Source organism: Microplitis mediator, chromosome 7, assembly GCF_029852145.1.
Source record: "Microplitis mediator isolate UGA2020A chromosome 7, iyMicMedi2.1, whole genome shotgun sequence".
Classification (NCBI taxonomy): domain Eukaryota; kingdom Metazoa; phylum Arthropoda; class Insecta; order Hymenoptera; family Braconidae; genus Microplitis; species Microplitis mediator.
Genome location: NC_079975.1, coordinates 524564 through 544098, shown reverse-complemented (window position 1 = coordinate 544098; position 19535 = coordinate 524564). Strand labels below are relative to the sequence as shown.

General features: G+C 31.3%; 2 protein-coding genes and 1 long non-coding RNA gene across 6 annotated transcripts; 1 reads left to right on the top strand and 2 right to left on the bottom strand.

Moving 5' to 3' along the window:
- Positions 1-4284: 4284 nt before the first annotated feature.
- Positions 4285-18095, bottom strand: LOC130671481 (kelch-like protein 17). Of its 4 annotated transcripts, none has more exons than XM_057475399.1 (9): positions 17933-18095; positions 16681-16899; positions 10704-10824; positions 10426-10591; positions 8002-8195; positions 5302-5471; positions 4960-5221; positions 4626-4804; positions 4285-4508 (listed from the first exon to the last, which is right to left on the bottom strand). In XM_057475399.1, exons 2-9 carry the CDS (start codon positions 16872-16874, stop codon positions 4304-4306), a joined length of 1491 nt encoding a protein of 496 aa, XP_057331382.1. In that variant the 5' UTR covers positions 16875-16899; positions 17933-18095; the 3' UTR covers positions 4285-4303. The 4 variants fall into 4 exon arrangements, with proteins under 4 accessions (XP_057331382.1, XP_057331381.1, XP_057331383.1 ...); XM_057475398.1 differs by lacking the exon at positions 17933-18095 and adding an exon at positions 17555-17853; XM_057475400.1 differs by lacking the exon at positions 17933-18095 and adding an exon at positions 16997-17493.
- On the bottom strand, positions 8402-9059 carry LOC130671483 (probable small nuclear ribonucleoprotein E). Its single transcript, XM_057475402.1, has one exon. It carries the CDS (start codon positions 8949-8951, stop codon positions 8667-8669), a length of 285 nt encoding a protein of 94 aa, XP_057331385.1. The 5' UTR covers positions 8952-9059; the 3' UTR covers positions 8402-8666.
- LOC130671484 (uncharacterized) lies at positions 15209-15697 on the top strand. Its single transcript, XR_008990525.1, has 3 exons — positions 15209-15240; positions 15303-15424; positions 15508-15697. It is a non-coding gene; the product is annotated as an uncharacterized LOC130671484 (long non-coding RNA).
- Positions 18096-19535: the final 1440 nt, after the last annotated feature.

Genomic DNA, 19535 nt, shown 5'->3' with positions numbered 1-19535 from the left:
ATAACGCCGCCACCGGTGTAAATGTTCTGTACCGGTGTTAAAATAACGCCGCCACCGGTGTAAATATTCTAGACCGGTGTTAAAATATTTTATTTTGTGCATATTTTTACTTATTCGATCACTATACTTGTTAATAACTACTCTCTAAAACTAAATTAGTGAAAAACCACTAATTACTTGTGAATATTTACTAATCTAAATTGTCCAAAGTATACGACTATGAATTAGTGACTATTCACTTTTTGAATTAGTAAAAAAAACAACATATAGAATTAGTGAAAATTTCACTGATTGAATTAGTCAAAAATGTACTAATTCACTTGTTGACGAGGATTTATTTGGAAAAATATTGTATCGTTGCTAATAATATTGTATCAAAATATTATTATTATTATTATTATGATTATTATTTGTAATTGATTATAAAATTTTTTTAGCAACTTGATCGACTAAATTAACAATTAAAATTACTTTCATACGGTAAATATTTATATCATAATTATAACTCATAACCTGAATCTATAGTCAATGATGGTTTTGATTCAGGTTCGGTAAAAAAAGTTGGAGTAAAAATATAAAGCTATTAAAAAATAACAAGATGTATTATTTAGCAACTAAATTAGGTTTTATTTAATTAACTTACTTTAATTAATACTGTTCAGTTGTATTTAAAAATTATCGTAATTAATTTTGCCCTGAATTTGATAATTCAACGATAGAATAAAAAGTCCTTAAGCGAGACGCCACTAGTAATCATTGTAGAATCCGGGGAATCACTAATGAATTAGTGAATCTAATTCAAAATCACTAATTTTGTAGTGAATTTTAAGATCACTATTTCAATTAGTGAAATTTTCACTTATTTAGTTTTAGAGAGTAATATTTTTTATTAATTTTCATAAAGAACTGACATTTTTTGTGTTTTATAATCTTTAAAGTTAATACTCCAAACGGACACAATTTACTCCGCTTTTACACCGGTTACCCCGCTTTTACACCGGTTTTACTCCGCTTTTACACCGGTTACCCCGATTTAACACCGGTATTTTTAACACCGGTGTATTACTCCTCCTACACCGGTGTAATTTTATTTTAACACCGGGCAGAGTTAAAACGAGTCCATTTTTAACACCGCTCTTTTTACAGTGTAGTTTAGCGAAACGGGGCTGAAAAATGAATTTAGAGGAGGATAAAAATCCGAGGTTGCGTGTGAACTCGGTAAGAAAAGGTTACGAGCATAAATAGGCAATATAATGAAGCTGGGATAAAAGATAGAGGCAGAGGTAGTGAGTTATAATGTACGGCGGCGGTCGAGGGGCATGAATATTCAACGTACACGCAGTATAAATTCCTGCCCTCATCTCTTCTTCTATTCTATTCTCGGTGTTGTGTTGTTCTGCTCTATCATAACACACACTCGGAGATTATCTCGCGGATTTTTATTTTATGTACATGTGTATGTTTGTATTTATATTTATATTTATGTATTTTGTATCGGGTAAAAAATACGCGATACGTGAGAATAAATTGCTTGAGTTTTAAATATCAATTAGTCAGGAGACGAGACAAAGCTTAACGGTTTAATAGACGAATCCTTGTTATTATGCTACAGTAATCAATTTTAATAGATGCGCTCGTAAAGGTACAAATTTTTTTTACTTTTTTTTTGGTGATGTTTAATGGATAATTAGAGTTTGCATTTAACTATCGAGAGGTCCGCCGTATACCAGATGTCTTATAAATATATTAATTTTAATTAATTGCCGGTTTTAATTATTTTTTAATATTTTATTTTTAAATTATGAGTTATTAAATTTTATCATCAGAAATAAAAGCCTCAATTTTTTATTTTAAAATTAAAATAATTTGCAATGGAAATTAAAAAAAAAAAAAATTCTAACCAGTTTTTTAAAAAATCCTTTAGAATAACAATAAATTAAATAGGGGAGACCGGGGCAAGACGGCCCACCTGGGGCAAGAAGGCCCACCTCAAAAATTAACCAAAAATTTTTTTTTCTTGTTTTCTTTTGATTATCACAAATTTAGATTATTTACTCATTTTTAGCCCGATACGTGAAACTTGGGGCAAAATGAACCACTCAAAAATTCTAAAAGAAAATGTATTTCACAGTATTATAACCTAGTCATGATTAATTTAATAGAAATATCATTTTTTGGTTAATTATATGGATTTGGATTAAAATAGAGCATTTGAAAAAGTTAAAAAAACCAATAATCAATTTTCTACAGAAGTGAAAAAATGACTCGTATTATATCAAAAAAGGTTATTTCGAGTAATATTAAAGTAAATACAGTTGTTAAAGAGAAAAATATAAACATTTGTTACGTGGGAAATTTTTTTACAATTAAAAAAAAAAAATTTTTTTTTTTCATTTTTTTCGGAGGGGGCCGTCTTGCCCCCAAAAAAAAATTTTTTTTCAGGAGCTTCACCAAAATTTTGGTGAATTGAGTTCAAGTTGGACAAGAGTAAATCGACTTGATGGTTAAAAGCCACAAATAATAATAACCGGCTTAGGTGGGCCGTCTTGCCCCGGTCTCCCCTACCCCGATAAAAGCAGATAATTTAAAATAATGTAACATAATATTGCGGATCAGCAACAATTAATAATTTAATCACGCAAATAGGGGCCATTATTTAAGCAGTTAATTTTTAGTAACACCGATATTATTCTCAGCTCGCGTACCCTCTCGGGCACCGAGACTACCCGAGCCTTGGACTTATAAGTTTGAGTTTAATAGTATTATAGCTCAGCTCTGTAGTATTCAAAGCATATAAATCCGTGGTTTATGTGACCGCGGTTCACGGGGTTACCACGGCTAAGTTACGGTTCACCTCTTATTATTATTAAACCACACAGTTCATCCCTGCTGAATGTAATACCTCACCTCAAACACGCTCATGCACCTACTCCTCAACCCCTGCCCGTAAAAGATACTCGTTGTTGCTGTTGCTGTTGTTGTTGTTGTACATATAATACTTTGTATCCGTCAGTGTTAAGACTACTAAACTACAACCAACTTTCTTACTACCGAATAATCACCTACACCTTTATAACACAACATATATAATAACAATAATAAATATATACATACATGGATATTTAAATATGTATATCGTGCCTAGAGTCTTAAGTTTAATATTACGGGATAGCTATTTATCGTTTGCATGTCATGCAACTTATAACTCAGATGCTGTTGTATACTCTATAACCCTTGGCAAAACTAATAAAGCCCTAGCTTATATTTTACTCCATTTAATTTCACAATACTTATCCATCATCGTGGGAGTTTACTTAAATATAAAAATCGATATATAAATATATCTTTAGTTAAAAAAAAAAAAAAAAAAAAAAAAAAGACTAAATTACTGTAATTTATTTTAAATTATTTGAGGTTTTTATTCTTAAACCACTTAAAAAAATTTTTTTACTATTATTTAAAAGGGAGTACTGTTTAAGATAAAAAAAAATTATTATTCATAATCATTTGTCTCATAAATTAAAGAAAAAAAATTTTCAGGTGAATTAAAAAATCATAAATGTATAAGAGAACAACAAGATTCCAGTTTGAGTAACAACTGGTGGTGTGCCAGTGGTAAAATAAATGTAGACTGAGTTACAAGTCGGGCGCATTCCCCAGAAACATGACGACGACCGAGCAAAATTAAGCGAGAAAAAAAAAGGCGAACAAGATTCGGCCACAGCCGCTACTATTATTTATCAATTAAACCGATTTATAGGCCCTAAAGGCGTTGCAGATCCTCCCGGGGGGTCTCGCCATCCTGATACCGTACGATTTAAAATAAAAATAAAAATTTCTACCCAACTTTTCTAATTTATTTTCACAGTTTACATCCTCTTGTATTATTGTATATAGAGTCGTACCAATTTAGCAAAAAATTTATTAGAAGCGTTAAAATAAATATCAACCTAAAGACGGAGCTCCTGCTGAGCTCTACATCCCCAACATCATGGGCCTCTCAATCATGGATTATTATGAGACTTGTTGAGTCCAACTGATCCTCACACTTTATTTGTATTTAATTTAACGACAGTCGATTTGTAAGAACCGAGTGAACGTGGCAAGGAATAGACTGATAAAAATTTTAAATGACAATGACGATAATGATTAAGGAAGATAAGGTGACTTACGTTCCGTGGAAAACATACTGGACTGGATAAAACTGGATAGATGGATGGATGCACAAGGTTATTATTTACAGTAATGTATTGCCAGGTTGAAGCGATATCTTGAGGAAAGGAATTTTTGTTTTTTTAAGGTTTCAATGTCTTTCGGACTTTGAAATGGGACCGTTGAGTGTAAACACTTCATAATCAAGGACGGTGAAGTGATAATCGCCCATTAATATTGTACTTGAGGCATTTTCACCGTCGTAAGTGTGAGGTAAATTACTGTAGCTTTCTAAATTAACATTACAATTGTTTGCTATCAGCAAGTCCGCTCCTGCGCCGAATATGGGACCGATACTGCAACAAAAAAATTTTTAATGCTTAATAATTATTACGCAATTAATTATATTAAGAAACAAAATATAAACGTAAACACTTAAAAGTAAATTAAATATTAAAATAATAATTACGTACTCTGGATGGTAGCAAATAGCGAATGGCTTTTTTATAAGGTCGTATTTTGTCGGCGGGACATCCTGATTATTAGTAAGCGTAAAAAGAAATGCTTTCTCAGCAGATATGTAGTGACCCTTGGCACTTGTTTTGTCCCAGGCCACATCACTAAATCCACCGCATATTTCACCTCGCGCACCCTGGAGGCAAAGAGAAAGTCTCATTTTATTATTTTACTATAATTACTCATGTACCAGTTGCTAATGAGTTTCAACTATCAAATCAGTTGTAACTCGAAATAAATTAATCTATTAGTCTACTGTTAATTAACTAATTAAATAAATAAGCTAATTACCAAGGCGATGGTGTAAGTTGGAGCGACGCCGTCACAATGACGATGGAATGCTGATGCCGAGTATCCATTGCTAGACGCGCGGTAAATTAGCCGCCAGTTTTGCTTGGGGTTCCCGTACCACTGATTCAACAGACGCTGGTACCCCATTTTGTCTCTGGACAATATCTGAGATCCTGGGAATAACAGAGGGCCAATACGAGGCTGCAATCGTTTGTCAGCGCAGATTTCTGAGTACTTATTGGGTACTGCTGCATAACGATATCTAGAAAAATAGAAATAATTTAATTACTTGTCAATTTATTTAATTATTTTAAATTTGAGTTTACAAAAAAAAAAATTAACCTTTCGAGAGACAATTCGATGGGAACAGCACCAGTTGGCTCGACCTCTTCAGCAAATACATGACTGTCAATTAATAACAGACGGACGTGATTGATAACACCAGCAAGATGTTGACAAACACGAGCACGTTCTTCTTCCGTCCAATGTTGAGTCGGTTGTGTAACTCCTGCCTGAAGTCATTAATTAATCATATTAAAATATATCTGCTAAATAATAGAAGTAATTATTTAATTAATTGTTCACTGATTAATAATTAATAATTAATAATTTATTTGAATTAAAAAAGGTGAGCCAGCTCATGAACTAACCGTTTATGACAACCAGCCTTTTGTCACGATTAATTATAATTTATGGTTAATTTATTAATTTTTTAATCACGCGCGATCCGGGATATTAATTTACTCAACAAATAATTATTTAAACACGAATAACTTGAGTCAATATAAAAATTAGCTGATCGATGCGCTAAATGCCCGCGGCCATTTTGAGAATTAGCAAAACGCGGGAAGCAAATCACTTGTCAATTATTTTATACAATTTATAATTAATTGTCACGTATTTACCGAGCCGATTTAATCGAAATTGATTTCTAAATTTATTTTTCAAATTAATTCTATTATTGAATTGAAAAAAAAAAAAAAAAAAAAGACGGTCGCGAGAATAAAATTTGTATGGTACTGAAGTTAGCAGACAATTGACGACTTTTTGATTTTTTTTTCAACAAAAAAATTGCAAAAAAAAAAAAAATTTGTACATTTAGGAAATTGAAAAAACTGCAGGTGCAATTTTTTAAATATTTTGTTTTAATACTGTATCGTTTTAAAAAAATTATGAGACGTCGACTAACTTCAGTATCATAAAATTTTACCATTTTTTTCTATTATTGATTTTTAATTTATTTCTAACTATTGAATTTATTTTTTTTGCTCAGTAACTGCGCGATACAAAAATGAAAGTAATTAAATATTTTTATAACGCGGGTAGACTAATTGATTTGAAAAAAATAATTAATTACGACGAGCGATCACGGGTTTAAAAAATTACCAACTAGTTGACGGGCGTCCTGTTGCAAACTGACCCGTCCCCTAGTCCTTTGTTCGAAACAGTCGAGAAATTCAAATCTAAATCGATTGATATCGATTATCGTTATTTCTAAAAGTTTAAATAATTTCAAAATGGCGGCTGAACTAAAGAAAGCATCGACTTCTAGACCATAAATTTTTATTATTGATTTTTAATTCATTTCTGACTATTGAATTGATTTTATTTACTCAGTAACTGCGCGATACAAAAATGAAAGTAATTAAATATTTTTATAACGCAAATAGACTAATTGAGTTGATCAAAATAATTAATTACGACGAGCAATCGCGGCTTTAAAAAATTACCAACTAGTTGACGGGCGTCCTGTTGCAAACTGACCCCTCCCCTAGTCCTTTGTTCGAAACAGTCGCGAAATTCAAATTTGAATCGATAGATATCGATTATCGTTATTTTTAAAAGTTTAAACAATTTCAAAATGGCGGATAGACTAACAAAAGGACGCTATTGTAGATCAAAGTGAAATTGTTGTTCATTTAATGAGTTAAATAATTAAATAAGTGATTTATAAATTAAATAAATAATTAGTCGAGTGTGAATGTAGCTGACAATCGTCAATGTTTTTAATTTTAGAATAAATAAAATGTAAGTAGAATAAAAATTGCAAAATGCATATTCAGATAATTGAAAGATCAGTACCCGGATTTTTCTATTTCATTATTTTAATTAATTAATTTATTTATTTAAAATTTATAAACTGTCTTATGTCTGCTACATCCACACTTATAATAATTAGTGCAAGTAAATAAATTCAGTGGAGACATAATTTAAATGTGAGTGAAAAAAGTGGTGATGATTTTATTTAATGACAATCAAGTGAAGTGAATAAACAATAAAAGTGATGAGTATGAATGCAGCAGACGAGATAAATTTAAAATTATAAATAAATAGAGTAAATAATTTAAAAAATAGTATTTATAAAAAATGCACTTATTAATTCCTAAATTTTTCAAGTGAGTATTTTTTAAAAATTTAATTTTATTAATTACTTACTCTATTTATTAATAATTTAAAATTTGTCTGATGCCTGCTACACCCACACTCATAAATGACTTTGAAGTTAGACGACATCTAATAATTTTTGGACTTTTTTAGAAACAATAAATTATTTTAAAAAAATATTTTTAAAAATTGCATGATCCTGAAGTTAGCAGACAATTCAAAATTTTTGGATTTTCTTTTTGAACAATTAAATTTGAAGAAAAAAAAAACTAAAAATATGCACATGTAGAAAATTTAAAAAACTACAGATGCATTTTTTTCAAATATTTTTTTTTTTCTGGTTTATCGTCTAAAAAAAAATCCAAAAATTATTAGACGTCTGTTAACTTCAGTATCATGTTTTTTAATTTTCTGCATGTGCATATTTTTAGTTTTTTTTTTCTTCAAATGTAATTGTTTAAAAAAACCCAAAAGTTTTTAATCGTCTGCTAACTTCAGGATCGTCACTCATAATAATGAGTGCAAGTAAATAAATTCAGTGGAGAAATAATTTAAATGTGAGTGAAAAAAGTGGTGATAATTTTATTTAACGACAGTCAAGTGAAGTGAATAAACAGTAAAAGTGGAGTGTTAATAAAATAATTTAAAAAACCGTACTTGATATTTAGCCCAATTTAGGACAGCTCGCCAAACATCTTCTTCTTCCAAGCCCAAGTAGTCAGAGGAGATCAACTTAACCAGAGCATCCTTGGGTAAGTTACTGAACGCTGGTGTCTTTACAGTATCAATTGCATTGTCGCTTATAAAAGAAAAGCAGCGTTCGATGAATGATGAACACGCTCCTTTTCCACCTGTCCAACAATTTCAATTATTTTCTTATCAATCTGATTAATTAATTAAATAAATTTCAATTACTAGGGATTTAAATTTGATACTTAACTTGGTACCTATTAGAATGAAAAAAAAAATATAAACACTTAATACTAGCTATCAATAATTACATTAAACTTAATTTAAAATTTGTTTGGAGGCTTGGAAAAAAAACACTAGTAATTTATGAAAATTTATCGATTTAATTGCGGTGATAATTAATTTTTATAACAACATTTAGTTTTTTATTCAAGTGATCAAAGTTCAGGTTTCAAAACTCATTTACAAAATTACTGCTTACAATTATTCATTTACTTAATATATTTAATTAGTTAAATTAAATTAAATTGTCTTTTCACAAGATGTTTTATTTATTATCTTGAGCTAGATGTTGGTGGCGATGTAGATAATAAATATAAATATTTGTGTACTGGAGAACTGGATACTGGATACTAATTCCCATTAGGATTTGTGTTTTGTATGAGAGTTATATTGTCTCCTTTGAGCATGATCCTGCCGAGTGTTTTCCTGGTCTTGGTCTTGGTGTAGTACTCTTCGGCGTCGTCCAGCACCAGGTTCATGTACTCGTCGAAACCGACAATGTGTCCTTCGATTCTGAGGTTAATGTTCTCGAAGAGCCACACCTGGACCCGGGAACGGTTCTGCAGGTATCTGAAGATCAGGTTGATGGGCTGCACCATCACTTTTTGCACTTTCTGAGGCCCCTTGTACGACATTTTTCTCGCAGTTTATTTATTTGATAAAAAATAACCACAGTGTCACTATGACGCGTGTAATACGTTTTTGTTGGTTAGATTTTATTACCGGGACGCTAGTCGATTTTGGTGCTCGTGCAAAATATTGTAGACCGAAGCGACACCGGAGATCAAAGTCTAGAGTCGATAAGGTAGTGGGCAAGAAAGTTTTGAATTATCGAATATCAATATTGCAGGAATTTTAGAAAGATATTTTATCTCTCGAGTTGTCAAATATTTTGGCGGTAAATTTGAATTCAAATAAAAGTTGATATTTAAATTCAATGAATTCATTGATTGTTATAAATATAAACTTTATTTGAAGGAAATTTGAATATTTTTTAAATCTTTTGTCTGAAAAAAATTTAATCGGGCCGTCAAAAAATAATATCCGTCAAAGGCACCGAAGAAAACTTTTTTTAAATTGGCAGAAAAAAAAAACTCGTTTCCTTTATCAAAAATTAAAATCTTCTGTGTCATTCTCTCACCTTTTGCATTGATATCAATACATAATCTATGCAAAACATGTTGACATTAATCTTTTGTCTAGACAGCGAAGGATAAAATGTAAATACGTCATTGCAAAAAAAAATAGAGCAATAAATAATAATTGAAGGCAATTAGAATAAAGCAATTTATAGGAGCTAAATAGTAGTTTTGGTATATGGAAGCCAGAAAGATAGCTAGGTACATCTAAAAAGACTATATAAGCCGGATAAAATCTCCCCCACATGAATTTTCGCAATTCTACCCCACCAGTGGGATCCATATTCCGGTTACTAGAATAGGGTGTAAACGTAAATCTAAATTAAAATAATGAAGATTGATGACAACCTGGGAATGTATAATTTTAAATATCTATTATTTTTGTGTACAATTTATTTGAGGATATGATCCGCGCAGCTCAGTATATTAATTAAATGGCCGGCTGTCAAAGAGACAGAATTCTACACAAGTAGAAGTTTATTTGCAACAGCACCAGCTGTAAGCTCACTTGAATTTTTTATTATGCGATCGTATCACCAGACACTAGTCTATACAGTAACTAATGGTATTTACCGTCAAGCCAATTTCATTGGCTATTTTTGTTGCTTTCTTGAAAAAACAAAAAAAATCTAACCAAGCAAAACGCTTTTACGTGCAGCTTTAATCGATAATTCGCTCGTGATTTAAAGCATGCAATATAAACCGGGCAAACTTTGAGAGAGTAACGTCAATGTTGAATAAAAAAAATAGCAAAAGTGAGTGAGAGAACTAGAGAAGACTCTCTTAGAGGCAATATCGAGACACGATTCGATAAATAATTCAACAAGATACTCTATACTACAAGATTAAATTTACCTTAATGTCAATAAGTCTGTTTCGGACTTGATATATTCAAATTTATAATCCAATAAATTTCATAGTCTGTTCCTTTACGATTTTTCTAAATTGTTTAAAAAAAAGTTTTTCTTACCAAGTACTCGATCTTGAGCATCCAAAGCTGCTGTCAAAAGTGCACATGCGTTTCCGGGACTCAAAGTTGCTGATACATGCTCTTCGCAACTTCTCCAGAGCTCCTCGACCCCTAGCTCTTGGGCCAAAGCGAGCATTTCAAAGATTCCACTGTCTTGAAGCATAATCTGAAATACACGAGATTTAATAATCTATCGTATCGATGGATTCTTATATTCATTCACGTGTTGATAATTTCATTTTTCCCAGTCAATAGGCGCAGGAATGCTTAATATTTACTTTTCCGGTGTAGACGTAGTGAATAAACTGTCGAAATGTCTCTGGATGAGCATGTGGCATTCTTATGGCCGTTGGGTTTCCCGATGTCCCCATACGTTTTGGTGCCGTAAAATTTTTACACCTGTGAAAAAACATTATTATTACACTGTGAAAAGAACGGTGTTAAAAATGGACTCATTTTAACGCCGCCCGGTGTTAAAATAAAATTACACCGGTGTTAAAAATACCGGTGTTAAATCGGGATAACCGGTGTAAAAGCGGAGTAAAATCGGTGTAAAGGCGGGGTAACCGGTGTAAAAACGGAATAACCGGTGTAAAAGCAGGGTAAACTACGTCCGCTTGGATTATTAACTTGAAAGATTATAAAACACAAAAAATGTCAGTTCTTTATGAAAATTAATAAAGAATATCATTTATTAACAAGTATAGTGATCGAGTAAGTAAAAATATTCACAAAGTAAAATATTTTAACACTGGTAAAGAATATTTACACCGGCGGTGGCGTAATTTTGACACCGGTCTAGAATATTTACACCGGTGGCGGCGTTATTTTAACACCGGTCTAGAATATTTACACCGGTGGCGGCGTTATTTTCACACCGCTTTCGGGGGTAAATTTAACACCGATAATTTTAACACCTACACCTTTTGGACTTACCCCGGTGATTTTTTACAGTGTATTTTTATTATCATTATTGATTTGAGATAAGGGAGGGAATATTTTTTACATGATGAGATTTTGCGGTAAATTTTATTAACATTGATTTTGATGTAATGAACTCTTGGTGGTATACATGGATTATGTATGTATAAGGATGAGAATAGCACGGACTTGTTCATCATCACCGAGTACTTGTAACTGTTCTAGTCCTCTTAACAAAAGAACTTAATTGACTTCGTCAGTGAAACAATGCTCTGCTGGGTGAAAAGTAAAAGTACTTGTACTATATACTATTTTCTACAAATTTCTTTGGTTAAATAACATAATGAATTTTTTTTTTTTCATAACTTCGAACAATGAATTACTTTTTTAATTAACTATTAAGTAGGCAGAGACTTTGAATTGATAATGAGGATTAATTAATATTTCATAAGGATTAAGTGAAAATTTATCTGCCGCTCGTGCTATTTGTATCAGTCTAATGGCAAATGAATAGATACTTTTAGTAGTTTATTCATAAATTAGCGCACTTATTATTTATTAAACGAGTTTCTAACGAAATAATTAAATAGATGCTAAAATTTGTTTAATTGATCAACACTTGAGTAACTTGAGTTACAATAGATGTTGTACTTGACTAGATTTTAAATGAATATCTCTTTAAGCCATCGAAAAGTCTTTCAGGATACCATGAAAGCCAAGATGATGAGTATAAAATCGTCGGGTTTCAGAATTTTCATGAATAGGAAAAACGTAAGCAAAAAAAATAAAGGAAAAATGAATAAATAAATAAAAAAGGAAAGCAAAGGAAAATAAAAGGAGAAGGTAGAAAAGCTATTGAAAGAAGGAGTAAGTAATATGTAAAGCGAGTAGTATCGAATCAAAAGAAATGTGTCAAAGGCTGTAAGGTTGTTGCTGGCATTGCGTACAAGCTGAAAAATATATAAAAAATAAAGAGAAAGAGAAGTAGAGGTGTACTTTGATACGAAAGAAAGTAGACAAATAGACAAATATACGTGTATATATATATCTATATAAATGTGCAGAGCAACTGTTGGGCTGTGTGTTTTTTCTATATTTTAATGCGAGAAAAAATACCAGAAAACACTCGAAAAAAATTGCAACGTTTTCGTTCGTTTGAAGATATACGGCTCTTGATTTTTCTCCCCGTCTCTCTTTTTCTATCTTAATGCGCTCTCTCGCGCTTTTCTTTTGCCAAACGCGAGGCTTTGCTTACCTTTGACACTTTTTATAACTGCTGTAAATCAAAAACTTTTGAATAACGAATAGAACATTCACGTCAGATTTACAAGAGCTCAATATTCTTTGTACGTTTATGCTTACACTGAATATAAACTTAAACAAAACATTCAAGATGAATGACTAACAAGATCAAGCTAGTAACATTCAAAAGACTTTTGTTTTTAGTTTATTTAATTATACTCATTTGTGCGTAATTTTTTACGGATAAAAAATTTTACGCCATCACTGGTTTCCGTCGTTTGAAGTAACGACGAAACTTTTTAGAAATAATTCTGATCTCGTGAAATTCAAAAAAATATAAATTAAATAATGAATAATTGAATAGAAAAAAAAATAATATATCGTTTTATTAAATGAAATTTTGTATAAAAATTAAATCAAAGTCACGGTCGATTGAATACACTCGAATCGAAAACTGTCACATCTAAAAATTAATGTTCACAGTTGGTGGATTAAAAAAAAGTTTGTACAGTCTACAAGAAAAACTACCAAGCGTTATCATCCTCTCGCATGACTACTTCTTTAAACAGCATCCCCCAAAGTTAGTTTACTTTATCGTGAAATAATTTTCCCAAACAAAAATAATAATAAAATAAAAAAAGTCAGGCGAGAAACTTTCACGAGTTTATCGGATTTCGCCGTAATTTTTTTATTTGGAAAAGTTTTGCCTCACACAACCGACTCCTTACTCTGTACCTAAAGTTTTTATTATTTTTAAAAAGACATAAGGTTTTGATTTCAGTGTTACATGTATGGATCGATGCAAAGACAAAAGGACAAACCCTTCCAAAGTCTCGAGAGCACCAACGAGGGTGTCGTAGAGGAAAAAACTCACCCCCTGTCCACCTCTTTCACTCCTTCCCTCCCATATATTCCCGTTCCCGTCCGCCCATCCACCTTCGCCACTTCCTACCTCTCAATGCCTCAACATCAACCGCATTGCGCAATATCCCTTGTATTTTTTAAGTGCTGCAATTTTTTTTTTCCTCTTTTTTTATTTTTACACCTCACTATTTTCAACGTCTCTCAATGACGGTTGTGGGTCAATTTTAATGACACCTCTGATAATACAACAACAAATAGAATTATTAAGAATTAAATTTTTTACAAAGCCGATACTCAATTTTTTCGAATACTAAATACATAAATAAAAAAAAAAATAAAAATTCATTAGCGAAAAATAATTGTTGAAGGATAAGTATAATAGGTGTGTAGATAGCAAAGAAAAAAAAATTCATTAAAAAATAAAAATATTTATATAGATTATAAAAAAGTCTTTTCTAATCACGTGGATTTAAAAAGTAACGCATTGGAGGTAAACCAAAAATTAAAAATGACGACAATAGGCCTTGGTTATGACAAAGAGAATAAGCGAGGATTGAAGCAAAAAAATAAAAAACAGAGCGGAGGTAGTTGCAAAGAGAATGAGGAGAGAGAGGAAGAGGAAGCTAAAGAGGTAGTGATAAGGGTTCGAGGGTTTGGGGCTTGTCACACGGGAAAGGTGGTCGGTGGCAAGGGTTCAATGTTGCCTGAGGGTGTACTGGCACTAACGACCAAGCACACGATTATACGCCCCCGAACGGGAAGAAGAACCAGAAGAACCGATCTGTGCGAAAAAACCGCGGGAGTTTTCCGTTACACGTACCAACCGCTCGAGGGCGTTTTTTCTTCCGCTTTGTTCTTTATTCTTTTCCTACTCTACTTCTATCCGATTTATAGTCTGTCTCTTTTGGGAAACAAAGACCCAAAGACTGAGGGAAGAGGATTGAGAAAGACTCCAATTGTAGTAATAGCTCCAGGACAGATTGATCGCTACTTTTGGTTAGCTCGATACCTACATCTATTTATATATATATATATATATATATACATAAACCTACTCAACTTCTACCCTCCGTTACTCAGTGGTTTCCGTTCAGGTTTGTCGTTTTGATTGCGTCTCGAGGAGAGTAGATCGCCATGTTAAGTTAATTGCTATCTTTAATTAAGAAAATGATCATGTTTAATTGATCCTCCATTTTTTAAATATTGACAAGAGTTTTAAAAATGGAGTAGTTACTTTTTGAGCTTAAGGAAAAAATGTTATTTCTTATAAAATTTTAAAATTCAACAGAAAGATTCTCTTCGGCCATTCCCTAAATAAAAAATTTTTAAATGACCGTTTTTTCCCGTGATATTGTAACAGCGTGTAATTAACTAAAAACAACGTCCAATAATAGTTAAAATAATAATCATACCAATTAATTTTTATTTATAAAAAAAAAATTTGTTTTTTTGAGTGTTATCAAATATAACACAAAGCTTTATTAATATAACTTTTTTTTTTTAGATCAATTAATTGATAACGTATTGTGCGTTTTAAACAAATCTATTTTTTTAACGTATATTTCATATAATAATAATAGGCATTCAATTAAAAACATTCCACGTCTATAAAAATTACGCGTAGATAGATAATTGTGAAATATTTGAAATTATATATAGTCGTCAATAAGTTTGAGGTCATCATTCTATTTCTTTCTTTCTTTATTTTTTCCGTATATATATACCGCCTTAAAAAACAAAAATTCATTACAATTATCGACTGCTATCACGCAACTTCTAATAATTCTGGTAAGAATTTTATATTTTTTCGTGGTTTAATTTTTTTTACTTCTATTATTTGGGGCTTATAGATTTATTTGGTCAATTGAATTAAGGGAAAATGTCGAAGAGCTTATTTATTTTTGTGCTGGTGGTGTTTTTGGTCATTATGATTGATTTTTCAAAATCAGCATGCAAGAATGAAAATGAAGACGTATGTATTGATACAGTTATATGGTTATTTTGAATCTAATCCAAAAAATTTTCTCACGATCTCTATTAATCGTTTTATTTTAGTGTCAAACTACAGATGATTGCTGTGATTACCATAGATGCTCCCACTCTGATCATAAATGTCATGATCCATCGTGGAAAATATTATCGGATAGTTGGTATTCACAAAAACCAAAGTCTTCTTATTGAAAAAATGATAACTAAAACATTGAACGTATCTTAAAAATCTCGTAATGTTGAATATAAATTTATCACCCAATAAATTTATTGTTTTTTTCTGGAACACTGTCGATATTTTATTTAATGTTTTAGAAAAATATAATTTTTAAGTATCATCCAGTGTCTAACAACAATAGGCTATTAAATTAAAGATTTTGTTCACAAAAGAACTTAACGTATGATCCAGACAATCGTAAAAAATTTTAAAAAAGAAATTACTGTCGACAGCTTTGACGATCGTTGTCATATACTTCTTTTTTGGGTTTTTATCATGAAATGATCGCTCAAATTTCTTAGGCTGCTTTTTGTGTAAAGAAAAGTAAACCCACAGCAAAAAATCCTGGGATTCTAACATCAATTGTAAAGGTTATAATTAAACTTTCACTTGGTAATCGGTTTATGCTGGTTCAGTAAAACCCCACCCACGCAAACAATAACATTCAATAAATTCCGAATCAAGGCAATTTTACGTGGTAATAGTCCCTTAATTACCGAGTCAATTGCACGAATTTCCAAAATTTTCCCGCGACACATTCTGTATATTTATAGTGGGTGAATTGTCAAGTGACGTGAAAGTCAAAGACAGAAATGGATCGCGGTGGAATAGAGATGCTTTATCGGTTGTTTGGCAAACCACTCGATACTAGGGGCTTGATTGCAAGACAAGAAACTCTCGGAAAATTCGTACTATTAAACGCGTGCGTATGACGTTCTGATGTTCTGGCTGTTGATGCTAAAGACATCAACAGACACACAAAGCACAGTAATGGAATTCTGTGCAAATATTATCTTCAAAGAGACATAATATTGATATTTAATACAGACCGTTATATTTGATACTGTTTCATCTCAGCGCGAATAACTTTCTCGTTTAAATTCAAAAACCGCTTATAAAATTCAGAAACTCATACCTCAAGCACTATTGTGTCAATAAAGATTTCATGATCGAATAAATAACCATTTATTCTGACAATAAATTGAAAAATGGAGTAGAATAAATAAAAAAATTCAACAAACCTGACTTGTAAAATAATGCGATGACCATAAACAGGAGTTTCGTCTCTCCCAAGTAAAAAAACAATGTCCGCAGACTCATTGTCCTCAGAAAGTCTCGTCAAGTCTTCAAGAAGTCGTGGTACACCAGCAAGACCAGCTTCGCCGAGCACTCCAGCTCCTCCAGCACTTCCTAATCCTACAGCTCTAGTGCCCATTATTATGGACTACTCTACCTCAAACCTACAACAATAATCGCCCAAAAATAAAAAACAGTTCAAACTTTTCTTTTTCAAATTCACCGAAAAATATAAAACTGAAATAAAATAAATATAATTACAAACAGGCAATATTTATTGGTCATTCACGTAAAATCTGTCAACAATTATAACCGACAATTTCGCTCTGTCCTCGAAATTGCAGAAAATAAATTAAAAAAAAAAAAAAAAGATCAGAGTACAATCGTCGCTAATTGCATTATCAATGTTTCATTTCACCACATATGCACACGGCTAAAAACTACACCGACACAAAGCGCTGGTTGTGTAGATAGTGAAGTAGTGATGGGCAAACGCGCGAAATAAAACCCTACTCATAGATATGGAATGGGATGAGTTGAATTTTTGTGACTAGACTCTCTACTCTGGTCACTGGTTACCACTACTCTGGACTAGACCAAATAACCCGGCACTCTATCAAACGTGCTACGTGGTTTCATTTATTTTTCATCAGCGGTTTTTATTCTTTCCCAATTATCCAGCCTACACTACAAATAAATTAAATATTCTCGTTTTATAATTCGATATTATTCAATTCAATTTAATTTCATTTAAATAATTATCTCCAGTTGATTAAGTAATAACTGACGCTCATAAAATTATCATCAAAATTTATTTACCACGTGGATTTGATAGTAAACACACTTCACTCTTGATTAAAGTCACCGAAATAACTTGACTCAATAAACTTTCACACCAAAACAAATTAATTATATTTTTTTCAGCACTTAACTTTTTAAAATTACTTAATAATCAGTAAGATTAGCTGAGTAATAAATGAATACAATAACGACGTTGCCAGATCGAGCAAATCTGTGCCACAAACATGAGAACCACGAGAACAACTCGAGAGACTTGAAACGAAAGCGGCCGAAAGAAAAATAAAAAGGACGCGCTCGCTTTTCTAACGCAGGTTCGCGATTCAGGTCCGGGTATAACGACCTCCAAGGACTTGTTCTCTGACGTCAAAGTTTGATAAATATTTCACGTAAACATACCTTTCGTCACTCAATTCAGAAAAAAAAATGACAGCAACCAAAGTTATAAATTGTAATTTGAAAAACACTTTAGGGTTTTTGGTGGTTATGACTGAAAATTCGGAATTGTTTTATTTTTGATGAGAAAACCGGAATTTGTATGAGATTCGCCGCAATCTGTATCCCTACTCAGGTGTCTCAGGTATATGAGAATCTTCTCGAGCGGAAAGAGAATTTCTGTACTAGCCTTAGATGGCAAAGCGGAAAAAAATCGATATTGATCTCTCGCTCGATGATAAAACAGAATATTTATCAGAACCATTCTCGTTTATATTGATCGATGATATTTCTGTCGAAAATTTTATGATAAATAATATCTCATCAAATATTTAACAATTAATTGAGTTAAACTAATGAAGAGTTTATTTTAGTGTTGATTAAACGAACAAATTTTGACTCAATTTACTTTCGAATTGAATATTCATAAATTTGCTTAAAATATTCAATATTAATAAAATGCAAGTGACTATACTTTACTCGTGATTCAATAAACAGTTGATAATTTTTCATTGTTTATGATAAAATGTTTTTAAAAAATTTAATTGAAGGAAAATTTCTAAAAAAAAGCGACTAATTAATTTTCGTGTATCTATTGTTTGATATTTGTTTAATTGATTTATGGTAAACGAAAATTTACTTTGAATAGTAAACAGAGTGATAATAAATCCAACAGTGAAATTATTGTGTACGTGATGATGATGAATATATATATATATATATATATATATATATATATACATGTGTGAGTATAACAAAACAATTGAATCGGTAATCAAAGCATGAGGATACTCAATGATTGCACACGATTTCAATTAAACGGTTGTATGCACACAAATAATTTTAAATCCATGCGGATTTTATCGTATTTCTGTAACTGTGAATGTTTACAGAATTATTATAAAATCTTGTAAATACGAAATACTAAAAAATAAATACATTTAACCGCACAATCGGATTTATATAACACGAAAAGCCAGATTTAGTACGTGAGTGTCAGATACAGATTGTAGTTCTTGAAGGTTTTACTTAAACTTTTTGATTGTTTGTACGATATAGTAAAATGCTTTCTTACGAAAAATAACTAAAGTATTCTATTTACGTGCTCCAAGTTCTCTCTCTCTCGCACTTCCTCTTTGTTACTCATTCTGCAGATCCGTTATTGTTCTATCGTTTTTGCTGAAATGTGTCAAGTGCACGATAAAATCCATTAATTTTTTCTCAAAATTCCGCAGAATACATATTTTTTCTATCATTATTATCTTTCTTCTTCAAAAGAAATTTGTAGAAATAAGAGAATAGTGTAGAAATAGACGAAAATAAAGGAAAATGGGAACATTAAATAAATGTCGCAGCTGTGAAATGAAGTATTTGAAAAAAAAATAGTTTTTTGAACATTATTAAAAAAAATTAAGAGATTTATGTTAATATAATTCAATATAAATTGGACACTTTTATTACTATAGAGACATAATATTTAAAAAAATTGACTTTTGATGCTAATGGAGGAAAAAAATTTTTTATTATTATTCAGAGCGAATTGTTTGAATTATTAGCTTTTTATCTG